Below are 13,057 nucleotides of genomic sequence, written 5' to 3'. Positions count from 1 at the left end.
GATCATCCCGACCCAGGGATCAAACCTGCATCTCTTAAGTCTCTTGCATCGGCAGGCGGGTTCTTTACCACTAGTGCCACTTGGGAAGCCTGCTAGTTAGAGATGGTTAAAATACATGCGTGCCTAACAGTCACTTTGTCAGGGCTAGGTACTAAATCACTGTGGAAGGAACATTGAGATGTTTATATAAAGTCTCCTCAGATCCTTCCGATTACCATGACAGAAACATCAGGTTTCAGAACTTATTGTCTGAAATATGAGTGTTGGTTCTGGTTATCTGTCATCTCTAAAATGTTTAAACACTTGAAAGTATACTCCAAAATAATTTTAAAACTAATTTTTTGAATGTATCCTTTTTGGGACTTTCTCCCTACATTTTGATAGTATATTTACATTCATTGTAACCACAATGCTATAGCAAATAAATGTTTTAAGATTATAGGATTCCATTCTGGCTTTTTTTTTGGCCACATCTTAGTTCCTCAACCAGGAATCAAACCTACTCCCCTCTGCAGTGGAAGCTCAGAGGCTTAACCACTAGACAGTGAGGAAAATCCCCCTATTCCTGATATTCTTCTCTAGTTTTTTTAACCAAAACCAATAACAATTAATATTAAAATTGATTATAGTTATATTTACACAATTCTGATTACCCAAAAAAGCCACAGAATTATATTTTGGATGGCTGAATTGTATAGTGTGTGAATTTTACCTCAATAAAGCTTTTGTATTCATAAAGTAGTTTTCTTATACTAATAAAGGGGAGGGAGGTGGGAGGGAGGTTCAGGAGGATGGGGAACACGTGTACACCTGTGGCGGATTCATGTCAATGTATGGCAAAACCAATAGAAAATTGTAAAGTAATTAGCCTCCAATTTAAATAAATAAATTTATATTAAAAAAAAAAAAGACTCAACCTTATAAATAACAGTGCCTCTAACCTCTGCTACTCTTTTCTGCCTGCAGAAGTCTGTGGCCCAATGACATCTTTGGAAGCAGTTCTGACGACGAGGTCCAGACACTGCTGAATATTTATTTCCGTCATCAAACTCTGGGACAGACGGGCACTTACGCATTGGTGGGGTCTAACCAGAGCCTGACTGAGATCTGCACCAAGCTGATGGAGCTGAACATGGAGATCCGGGACATGATCCGCAGGGCCCAGAGCTACCGGGTCCTCACCGCCTTCCTTCCCGACTCCAGCGTGTCCGGCACTAGCCTCTGACAGGAGCCTCCCATCCCCCATGGGCGCCAAGCTGGGGGTGCTGCCGTGCTGGGATGACGTCATTCGGTGTCTTCTCAGCCTTCAAAAGGCTTGGTCAGACTGTTCTCCCTCTTGTTACCTGCAGGACTTTTCATAAAGAGGATGGCAGAACTTCCCACGTGTAGCAATACTCTTAAGAACCAAGGTAGCATAGGACCGTTCTGGAACAGCCTCCATCCGTCATCCTGTGTGGCACAAAATCGCGTTAACCTTTTACTGAGCAAAAACTCACTACTGAAGATGTGACTTCCATTGCATACCAAAGCCAACTACTCTGAACAATACCCTCCTTTCTAGAAACAATTTTAGATTGGCAAAAGTGCAATGTTTTCTTCACTAAAAAATATTTTATATTCTAAAACTTGTACATTCTTTTTCCTTTTTTTTTTTTAACCTTTGTTTTTTGTGTGTGTGTGAGGTGAGCTGAGGAAGGAGCAGGCAGAATGAAGCTGGCCACTGAAAACTGTAAGACGGTCAAAAGCTGACAGCCTGTGTATGTGAAAAGGGAATTGTAAATGGACAATTTAATGTACACTGAAATTTGAATACCATTACTGTATCTAAAAGGAGCTGCTATGAAGTACCTTTCTTATGTTGCTAGGCTACTGTCTCGGAAAGCCCTGGATCTCTTTGCAGGGGTCTGTGATTAAGACCCTCGCGCCAAAAATGGTCCAGATAGACCTTTTTTTAAGGATCTTGGCTGCTTTTTACTAGAATGTTGCTTTTATGAACATATTTATAATACAGAAGGATGAGTGTTAATTTTAACCAACTTTGCCATTTTGTAGAAAAAAGTGAAAGACATCCACATTATAAATTCCAAGTCTCTCCACCTGTTACGCATGCATATTTTAATATCCACGTGGATAGCCAGAAATAGGACATAAAGGTAAAATATGAGTTGTCACTTTGTTTCTTAAGAAATGTCATTTTATTTGTAATATATATGTAAAGGGCCATTCTTAAGTTTTCTCCTTAAATTTAATGCTGTCAAGTGTTAGCTGTGTGCATGTAAACCTGTTGCACATCAGAAACATATTCAAAGTTTATCTATGTAACTTATTCACTCTGTAAATACATTTAAAGTTTTTGTGATGTAATCTCGGTTGACATTCTGTTTAGAACTGCCTTTAAAGTAAAAAAAAAAAAAAAATCATACTGACCACAGGTTTTATTTCTACTTAATGAAGATTTTTGCTTTGATTTATATTTTTGCATGTGAGTTGCCATGGTGACAATCTCAAGGAGTACCACACTCGTGTGTTCCATGATTGGCAGCCAGGGGGTTGTGAAGCAAGTACTATGACACTGGGAAACAGGAGGTCTCTGTAACCTCTTGAGGTGGACACCAAAGACTGTAACCCTCAACCAGCTCTCACTACAATCAGAAGCAAGAAACCAGAAAACAAGAGCTCTCATTATCCACAGCCTATCATTAGGTTGTCATCCTTAAAATTTTGAAAGAGACCCATTAATGATAAGGAAAAAGTAGTGAGTTCTATTCTTTCACCACAACCCATCTATTCTTCACCCAACTCAAAAAATGGGATCATGGAAACACACAACAATCTAACTTCTATGGTCTTCCTACTTATACTCCTTAGATTAACCAATGTAACTTGTTTCCTAATATACAACTAAATCATAAGTAGTAATTCTCTAGAAGTATCCACAACAGAGTCTGATCCAAGATTTTAATTTTACCACAGATACAATTATTAACTGGGTTTTAATGACTTTCTGGACATTGCTGTCAACATACTATTTTGATGATTTTCAACTTACCCTAAAGATGATTAACCATAATCTGTAGGAAAAAATTGAATCACAATCTCTTGGGGGGCAGAGGGGGTGGAAATTTCACAAAATGCAGGTTTCTGTGGTTAACAACACTAGGCAACTCTGAGTTCTGCTGGGACCCCCACTAGAAAGGACTGATTAGTCGTGACTGAATTTTCCACCGTGGCCTCTTACCCAGCAAAGAACCACCATGATTGGGTTATTCTTTTAAAAAGAGAGTTTTTCAGTAATATCATCTGTAGTTATGAGGGGGGGGGGGGGGTTTCTGTTTTTTTATTTTTTTTAAACAGGTTAATGTGAAAGAGTTCTACTTTTCCTGCTTCTTAATCTCCTCTCCCTTAGTGAAGCAGAAGGGCCCCCTGAAGCTGCAGACAGGCCCCAGCGGAGCCCAACAATCAGTGACTTTAGAGCTGCCCTCAAGTCTCCTGGGGTATCGTGTTCTCCCTCTGTTACTGAAGCCTTAATGTTCACTTCCCCAGGGGTAGACACAGGAGAGGAGGAGTAGGATATCTGCCCTCTCCTTTAGATGCCTATCTCCTCACCTCTGAGGAGGAACACCTCCTCCTACCATCATGCTTTTTAGCCCCAGAATGTCACACACTTTATCCACTGGCACAAAAAGGCAATTCAGGCAGCTGTACTGCAACTTAAGACATAACATGATTAGCCTGTAGTGTCCAAATTGAGTATTTCAGTAAAAGCACCATACATTTTAGAGGCATGTGAATGTCCTATTCCCACCGACAGGTAAGACTGTTACTGTTAGTAAAGATGTGAGGTAAAGATCCTTGTAATTTAACACTGCACACGTGTGTACAAACATGCACAGAGTTGATTCTTAAGGCTTTTCAGGTTCCAAACCTTAACGCTATTCCTTTCAGTGAATTGTGGAATTACAGAAATAAGGTGGCGGTGGGGAGAGGGTAAAGGTCATGGCAGCTCTGTGCCCTCTCCCCAAACCCTGGCTACACACCTGTTCCCTGTGGGTGTTCATCTGTATCCTTGATCATATCCTTTAGCAAAAAAGCAGTAAACAGCACTACTATTTAAGGCACATCCCTCTCCGAAGCTTGGCATTATCCTTTCTACAATCTCGCTGCTCAGCACACAGATCAACATTAGCTCCCTCTTCTGGGAGCCTGGCAGAAACACAGATCCTCAGGTCCTACGCCAGACCTACAGATTCAGAATCTGCAGTTTAAGAGAACCCTCAGAGAGATCCCCGGACAAGGACCTGAGCTTATCCTCTCACGAAAACACCAAAATCACAACTTTCTGCTGAACAACCATGGGGAACAAATGACTGGAACCCACCAAAAAAGATAATCTACTATCAAAGACAAAAAAGAAGCCACAACAACACAGTAGGAGGGTTCCATTTGCCATTTAATCAAATCATATACCCACAGAGTGGGTGACCCACAAACTGGAAAATCATTTTATCACAGAGGTTCTCCCACAGGAGTGAGAATTCTGAGTGCCAGGTCAGGTTCCCCAGACTGGGGGTCTGGCCATCAGGAGGAGGAGCCCCCAGCACATTTGGCTTTGAAGGCCAGAGGGGCTTGACCGCAGGAACTCCACAGAACTGGTGGAAGCAAAAATGCCACTCTTGGAGGGTCACATAAGATTTCATGCACACTGGGACCCAGCAGAAAAAGCAGTAGCTTCATAAGAGCCTGGCCCAGACCTACCTGCTAGTTTTAGATGGTGTCCTGGGGAGGCAGAGGGCTGCTATGACTCATTGCAGGGACAAGGACACTGGTGGCAGAGGTATTGGGGAGTACTCATTTGCATGAACGGTCCTTGAGGCCATCATTTTGAGGCCAAGACCTAGCCCCACCCAACAGCACAAAGGCTACAGTGCTGAGATGCCTGAGGCCAAACAACAAAGGCCTGCCCTTCAGACAGGCTGCTTAAAGTCTTCCTGAGCTCACAGACACCTATAAACACACCTCTTGACAGAGCCAGCGATCAATGCAAAGAATTAGAGGAAAACAACAGAATGTGAAAGACTAGAGATCTCTTCAAGAAAATTAGAGATACCAAGGGAACATTTCATGCAAAGATGAGCTTGAAAAAAGACAGAAATGGTATGGACCTAACAGAAGCAGAAGATATTAAGAAGGGGTGGCAAGAATACACAGAAGAACTATACAAAAAAGATCTTCATGACCCAGATAACCACGATGGTGTGATCACTCACCTAGAGCCAGACATCCTGGAATGTGAAGTCAAGTGGGCCTTAGGAAGCATCACTATGAACAAAGCTAGTGGAGGTGATGGAATTCCAGCTGAGCTATTTCAAATCATAAAAGATGATGCTGTGCAAGTGCTGCACTTAATATGCCAGCAAATTTGGAAAACTCAGCAGTGGCTACAGGACTGGAAAAGGTCAGTTTTCATTCCAATCCCAAATAAGGGCAATGCCAAAGAATATTCAAACTACCACACAATTGCACTCATCTCACACGCCAGCAAAGTAATGCTCAAAATTCTCCAAGCAAGGCTTCAACAGTGCATGAACCCTGAACTTCCAGATGTTCAAGTTGGATTTAGAAAAGGCAGAGGAACCAGAGATCAAATTGCCAACATCCGTTGGATCATAGAAAAAGCAGCATAATTCCAGAAAAACATCTATTTCTGCTTTATTGATTACACCAAAGCCTTTGACTGTGTATATCACAACAAACTGTGGAAAATTCTTAAAGAAATGGGAATATCAGACCACCTTATCTTCCTCATGAGAAATCTCTATGCAGGTTAAGAAGCAACAGTTAGAACCGGAAATGGAAAAAAAGACTGGCTCCAAACTGGGAAAGGAGTACGTCAAGGCTATATATTGTCACCCTGCTTCTTTAACTTCTATGCAGAGTACATCATGTGAGATGCCAGGCTGGATGAAACACAAGCTGGAATCAAGACTGATGGGAGAAATACCAATAACCTCAGATGCGCAGATGACACCACCCTATGGCAGAAAGTGAAGAGCCTCTTGATGAAAGTGAAAGAAGACAGTGAAAAACCTGGCTTAAAACTCAACATTCAGAAAACTAAGATCATGGCATCCAGTCCCATCACTTCATGGCAAATAGATGGGGAAACAATGGAAACAGTGAGAGACTTCATTTTCTTGGGCTCCAAAATCACTGCAGACGGTGACTGCAGCCATGAAATTATTTGACACTTGCTCCTAGGAAGAAAAGCTATGACAAACCTAGACAGCATATTAAAAGCAGAGACATTACTTTGCTGACAAAGGTCCGTCTAGTCCAAGCTACGGTTTTTGCAGTAGTCATGTATGGATGTGAGAGCTGGACTATAGAGAAAGCTGAGCACCAAAGAATTGATGCTTTTGAACTGTGGTGTTGGAGAGGACTCCTGAGAGTCCCTTGGATTGCAAGGAGATCAAACCAGTCAATCCTAAAAGAAATCAGTCCTGAATATACATTGGAACGCCTGATGCTGAAGCTGAAATTCCAACCCTCTGGCCACCTGATGTGAAGAACTGATTCATTGGAAAAGACCCTGATGCTGGGAAAGATTGAAGGCAGGAGGAGAAGGGGATGACAGAGGATGAGATGGTTGGATGGCATCACCGACTCAATGGACATAAGCTTGAGCAACCTCCAGTAGTTGGTGATGGACAGGGAAGCCTGATGTGCTGCAGTCCATGGGGTCACAGAGTTGGACATGACTGAGCGACTGAACCAAAGATCTCAGAAAAAGAATGGAGGTACAGACTGAGAAGACACAAGAAATGATTAACAAAGAGCTAAAAAGTTTAAAGAACAGAGATATACAAAACAATAACTGAAATGAAAAGCAGACTAGAAGGAATCAATAGCAGAATTAAAGAGGCAGAGGAACAGATAAGTGAGGTGGAAGACAGAATGGTGGAAATCACTGCAATGGAACAGAATAGAGAAAGAATGCAAAGAAATTAGAACAGTTTAAAAGACCTCTGGAACAACATTAAACTCACAAACATTTGCATTAAAAGGGTACTAGGAAGAAAATAGAGAAAGGACCTGAGAAAATAATTGAGGAAAAAATACCTGAAAAATTCCCACAGGGGAAAAGAAATAGTCACCCAAGTCCAGGAAGTGTAAAGTCCCCACAGGATAAACTCAAGGGGGAATCAGCCAAGACACATATTAACCATATTGACAAAAATTAAAGACAAATAGAAAAAAAATTTTTTTAAAGAGAAAAGTATCAAATAACATACAAGGTTATCTGATAACATAAGGTTATTAGCTGATTTTTCAGCAGAAACCCTGAAGGCTACAGGAGAGTGGCACAATTTAAAGTAATGAGAGGGGAAAACCTACAACCAACAATACTTTATCTAACCAGCAAGATTCTCAGGTTCAACAAAGAAATCAAAAGCATTATAGACAAGCAAAAGTTAAAGAGAATTTAACACAACCAAATCTGCTAAAGAAACTTCTCTAAAGTTTCTTTAGAGAATAAAAGGCCACAATCAGAAACAAGAAAATTATGAACCAGAAAGCTCACTGGTAAAGGCAAACACATATTTAGGGTAGAAAAGTATCCACACACAAATATGATACTTAAACCAGAAATCGAAAATGAGAGTACAAACGCAGGATATTGAAAATACACTTAAAATTAAGAGACCAGCAAACTTAAAACAATCTTGTACATACACAGACTGGTGTATCAAAACCTCATGGTACTCTCAAACCAAAAATGTATAATAGGACTTCCCTGGTGTCCCAGTGGTTAGGAATCTACCTGCCAATGCAGGGGACACAGGTTCCATCCTGGGTCCAGTAAGATTCCACATACTGTGGCAACTAGGCCCATGCGCCATAGCTACTGAGCCCAAACCCTGGCGCCCATGCTCCACAACAAGAGAAGCCACCAGAGTGAGAAGCCTGTGCACTGCAGCTAAAGAGTAGCCCCTGCCCACAACCACCAGAGCAGGAGAGCACGCAGCAAAGAAGACGCACCACAGGCAAAAACAAAGTCTTTGGGAAAAAAACAAAAACCTGTAACAGATGTGCACACAAAAAAGAAAAAGGAATCCAAACACATCACTGGAGACAGTCATCAAATGACAAGAGAAAAGAACAAAAGAGGAAGGAGAGAAAAAACCTATGAAAACATGATGCATATATCCATTAATATACAATGTTTGCTTTTCTCTTTCTGATACCACAGAAATACAAAGAATCGTAAGAGACTACTATAAGCCACTATATGCTAATAAAATGGACAACCTATTAGAAATGGACTAATTCTTAGAAAGGTACAATCCCTTGAGACTGAACCAGAAAGAAATAGAAAATATGAACAGACCAATCACAACCACTTTAGTTGAAACAGTGATTTCAAAACTCCCACAAACAAAAGTCCAGGACCAGAAAGCTTCATAGGCAAATTCAATGAAAAATTTACAGAATAATTAATATCTATCCTTTTGAAACTATTTCCAAAAACTGCATAGGAAAGAACATTCTCAAACTCACTCTATGAGGCCACCATCATCATGATACCAAAATCAAAGACATCACAACACAGAAAATTACAGGCCAATGTCACTGTTGACCATAGAAGCAAGAATCCTTAACAAAATACTAGCAAGCCAAGCCCAAAGATACATTAAAAGGATCACAACCACAACCAAGTGGAATTTATCCCAGGGACATCAGGATTTTTTCAGTGTCAGCAAATCAGTGATATACCACAGTAACAACCTGAAGAATAAAAACCATAATCAACCTCAATAGATGAAGAAAAAGTTTTTTACAAAATCCAATAGCCATTTATGATTTAAAAAAAACTCCAGAAAAGTGGGAACAAAGAGGACATACCTCAACATAATATAGGTCGTTTATGACAAACCTACATCTAACATCATATTCAAAAGTGAAAAGCTGAAAGCATTTCCTCTAAGAAACAAGTCAAGGATGTTGTTCACTCTCACCACCTTCTTTCAACATAGCTTTGGAAGTCCTAGCCATGGCAATCAGAGAAGAAAAAGAAATAAAAGGAATCCAAATTGGAAAAGTAGTAGTAAAACTGTCACTGTTGGCAGGCGACATGATACTATACACAGGAAATCATAAAGACACTACCAAAAAACTACTAGAGCTCATCAATGAATTCAATATAGTAAGTCGCCTGTATACGAATCTTCAAGTTGGTGAATTTTTCAAAGATAAGAACGTGTGGTCACATGTCCAATCATGTGCTAGTTCATATGTCTGGAGTACGCTGTCACGGTCATAAAAAGCATTGACTTTGCTTGGGTGATGTTATGGCCATCACCATGAAGGCGATTGGGAAGAAACTTTGCCCACGGTTTGTTCATGATTTTTGAGGGTTTAAGAAAGTGGACGAAAAGTCCAAAGAGGTCTTCAGCAACTTAGTGGCCCTTGGTGAGAAGCTGGAGCTAGATATGCAAGAGGACGCCTTCATGAATTTGCTGTGCAACCTGAGGAGCGTACACGAACCCTAACCCTAACCCTAAACCTGACCCTAAGCCTAACGCTAACTCGAACTCGAATTTGGGGGTGTGGAGTTTTGGGGTGAGGGGGTACACGAACCCTAACCCTAACGTTAACCCTGACCCTAAGCCTGATGCTAACTCGACTCGAATTTGGGGGTGCGGAGTTTTTGGGTGAGGGGGTGCACGAACCCTAACCCTAATGCTAACCCTGACCCTAAGCCTGACGCGAACTCGAATTTGGGGTGCGGAGTTTTGGGGTGAGGGGGTGCACGAACCCTAACCCTAACGCTAACCCTGACCCTAAGACTGACGCTAACTCGGACTCGAATATGGGGGTGCGGAGTTTTGGGGTGAGGGGTGCACGAACCCTAACCCTAACCCTAACGCTAACCCTGACCCTAAGCCTGACGCTAACTCGAACTCGAATTTGGGGGTGCGGAGTTTTGGAGTGAGGGGGTACACGAACACTAACCCTAACCCTAACGCTAACCCTGACCCTAAGCGTGACGCTAACTTGAACTCGAATTTGGGGGTGCGGAGTTTTGGAGTGAGGGGGTACACGAACCTTAACCCTAACCCAAATAAATAAATAAATAAATTAATTCAATAAAAATAAATCCCGGCTGCTTCCTGTCTAAGCTCCGCCCCTTCCGGTCTCAGCCCCGCCCAGCAAAAAAGAGGGTGTTCCTCTCCCTTTCCGCTGCTGCTGCTGCTGCTGCTAAGTCGCTGCAGTCGGGTCCGACTCTGTACGACCCCATAGACGGCAGCCCACCAGGCTCCCCCATGCCTGGGATTCTCCAGGCAAGAACACTGGAGTGGGTTGCCATTTCCTTCTCCAAGGCATGAAAGTGAAAGTGAAGTTGCTCAGTCGTATCCGACTCTTAGCGACCCCATGGACTGCAACCCACCAGGCTCCGCCATCCATGGGATTTTCCAGGCAAGAGTATTGGAGTGGGGTGCCATTGCCTTCTCCTCCCTTTCCGCTAGGGGCTCCCTATCCTACCCCTAGCCCTAGCGCCGACCTCCTAACCCTAACCCTATGCTCCTAGACCCTACCTGGGATTCGAACTCCTAACCCATGGACCTGCCTGCTTACCTGCCTGACTGCCTGACTCTACCCGCTATGGTCCTCATAGCGGGTAGAGTCTGATGGAATTGGAGGCCCAGAGAAAGGACAGAGAGAGACAAGAGGAAGAAGTAACTGAAGAACCAAAGAGATTCATGACACAGAAAATGGCAAGGGGATTTTCTTTATTTGAAGAGATACGGTTAATTTTTGAGGCACAGGACCTGAATGTAGAGTTATACACAAAGTTGCAGCAGTTCAGAATGTAATCCATAAATCAGTGCTACTGTGTGTCAGCTATAATGAGAAAAAAAGAGCTACTATCCTGACATCACTGGATGTTTTCAAGAGGGTAGATAGAATTGAATCCAGTAAGGACCCAGAACCTGTGCCATCAATATGAAGCTTGAGTGAAACTGCAGCTTGCCCTACATCTCCTATTGATGACAATCCCTCAGCTCTACGACATCCCACTTCCTCTCTCTCCTCCAGCCAGTACCTCTGCTTGCCTGTTCACGCGATGTCAGCCCCTGTATGCTAGATGTTGTACCCTACTGTATTTTTCAAGGTACTGTATGGAATAGGCCAGTTTTCATTCCAACACCAAAGGAGGGCAATGCCAAAGAATGTTCAAAATACCAAACAACTCCTCGCAATTCACATGCCAGCAAGGTAATGCTCAAAATCCTTCAAGCTAGGCTTCAACAGATGTGAACCGAGAACTTTCAGATGTACAAGCTGGATTTAGAAAAGGCGGAGGAACTATAGACCAAATTGCCAACATCTGTTGGATTATAGAAAAAGCAAGGAAATTCCAGAAAAAACATCTACTTCTGCTTCACTGACTACAGTAAGGCCTTTGACTGTGTAGATCACAACAAACTGGAAAATTCTTAAAAGAGATACGAATACCAGACCATCTTACCTGCCTTCTGAGAAACCTGTATGCAGGTCAAGAAGCAATAGTTAGAACTGGACATGCAACAACAGACTGGTTCAAAACTGGGAAAGGCATATATCAAGGTTGTATACTGCCACCGTGCTTATTTAACTTATATGCAGAGTACATGGTGTAAAATTCCAGGCAGGATGAATCACAAGTTGGAATCAAGATTTCCAGAAGAAATATCAACAACCTCAGATATGCAGATGATACACTCTAAAGAGGAACTAAAGAGCCTCATGATGAGGGATAAAGAGGAGTGAAAAACCTGGCTTAAAACTCAACACTGAAAATACTAAGATCATGGCATTGGTCCCATCACTTCATGGCAAATAGCTGGGGGAAAAGTGGAAACAGTGGCAGATATTATTTTCCTGGGCTCTAAAATCACTGCAACGGAGACTGCAGCCACAAAATTAAAAGATGCCTTCGAAGAAAAGCTATGACAAACCTAGACAGTGTTTTAAAAACCAGACATCACTTTGCAGACATAAGTCTGTACAAAGCTATGGTTTTTCCAGTAGTCGTGTACAAATGTGAGAGGTGGACCATAAAGAAGGCTGAGCAGTGAAGAACTGATGCTTGTGAATTGTGGTGCTAGAGAACTCTTGAGAGCCCCTTGGACAGCAGAGAGATCAAACCAGTCAATCCTAAAGGAAATCAACCCTGAATATTCATTGGAAGGACTGATGCTGAAGCTCCAATATTTTGGCCACCTGATGTGAAGAGCTGACTCATTGGAAAAGACTCTGATACTTGGAAAGATTGAGGGCAGGAGAGGGGGCAACAGAGGATGAGATGGTTAGATGGTATCATCAACTCAATGGACATGAATCTGAGCAAACTCTGGGAGATAGAGAATGACAGGGAAGCCTAGCATGCTGCAGTCCAAGGGGTCACAAAGATTTGGACACGATTTAGCAACTGAACAACAATTTTAAGATTAAAAATGTTTATTTTTTTGTTTGTTTTTATGTATTATTTGTGTAAAAAATATTACAGGCCTACTATAGTGCTATATAGCTGACTGTGTTCACTGGGTACCTAGGCTAACCTTGTTAGACTTATGAACAAACTGGACTTACAAACATGCTCTTGGAATGGAAAGCATTCATATGCAGGGGACTGACTGTAAAGTTGTAGGATACAAAATTAACATAGAAATATCTTACATTTCTATACACTAACAATGAAAGATCAGAAAGAGAAATTAAAGAAACAATCTCATTTATCATCAAAAAGAATAAAAACCTAGGAATAAACCTACCTAAGGAAGCATAAGTCCCTTCATGGATCACTGCCTTGTCGTGGCAAAGGGGCTTGTGTAACTCAGTGAAGCTATGAGCCATGCTGTGCAGGGCCACCCAAGATGGACGAGTCATAGCAGGGAGTTCTGACAAAACACGATCCACTGGAGGAGGGAATGGCAAACCAACCCAGTATACTTGCTGTGAGAACCTCATGAACTGTATAAAAGGCCAAAAAGACAGGACATGAAAAGATGAG

General features: G+C 42.0%; 2 protein-coding genes across 25 annotated transcripts in view; one reads left to right on the top strand and one right to left on the bottom strand.

Annotated features, from left to right (window-relative positions):
* Positions 1-2,449, top strand: part of FRY (FRY microtubule binding protein) — a 329,597-nt gene extending 327,148 nt beyond the window's left edge. For 6 of the 8 annotated variants that reach the window (XM_027557464.1, XM_027557466.1, XM_027557463.1 and 3 more), the window contains one exon: positions 967-2,449. In XM_027557464.1, coding sequence (XP_027413265.1) covers positions 967-1,225 — 259 coding nt within the window. In that variant the 3' untranslated portion in view covers positions 1,226-2,449. The remainder of the gene's footprint in view (positions 1-966) is intronic. The other 2 variants (XM_027557471.1, XM_027557468.1) reach the window with 2 other exon arrangements.
* The window catches only part of ZAR1L (zygote arrest 1 like), a 93,933-nt gene that overhangs the window by 17,391 nt on the left and 63,485 nt on the right, over positions 1-13,057 (bottom strand). For 16 of the 17 annotated variants that reach the window (XR_003513758.1, XR_003513762.1, XR_003513763.1 and 13 more), the window contains exon 4: positions 1,073-1,449. The gene's annotated coding sequence lies outside the window, so the exon portion shown is untranslated. Of the gene's footprint in view, positions 1-941; positions 1,450-13,057 lie in introns of all 17 variants that reach the window. The other variant, XR_003513759.1, reaches the window with a different exon arrangement.

The sequence above is a fragment of the Bos indicus x Bos taurus genome, chromosome 12 (genome assembly GCF_003369695.1).
Source record: "Bos indicus x Bos taurus breed Angus x Brahman F1 hybrid chromosome 12, Bos_hybrid_MaternalHap_v2.0, whole genome shotgun sequence".
NCBI classification, from domain to species: domain Eukaryota; kingdom Metazoa; phylum Chordata; class Mammalia; order Artiodactyla; family Bovidae; genus Bos; species Bos indicus x Bos taurus.
The sequence above is the reverse complement of the archived record's forward strand: the minus strand, read 5'-3'. Positions and strand labels throughout refer to the sequence as shown.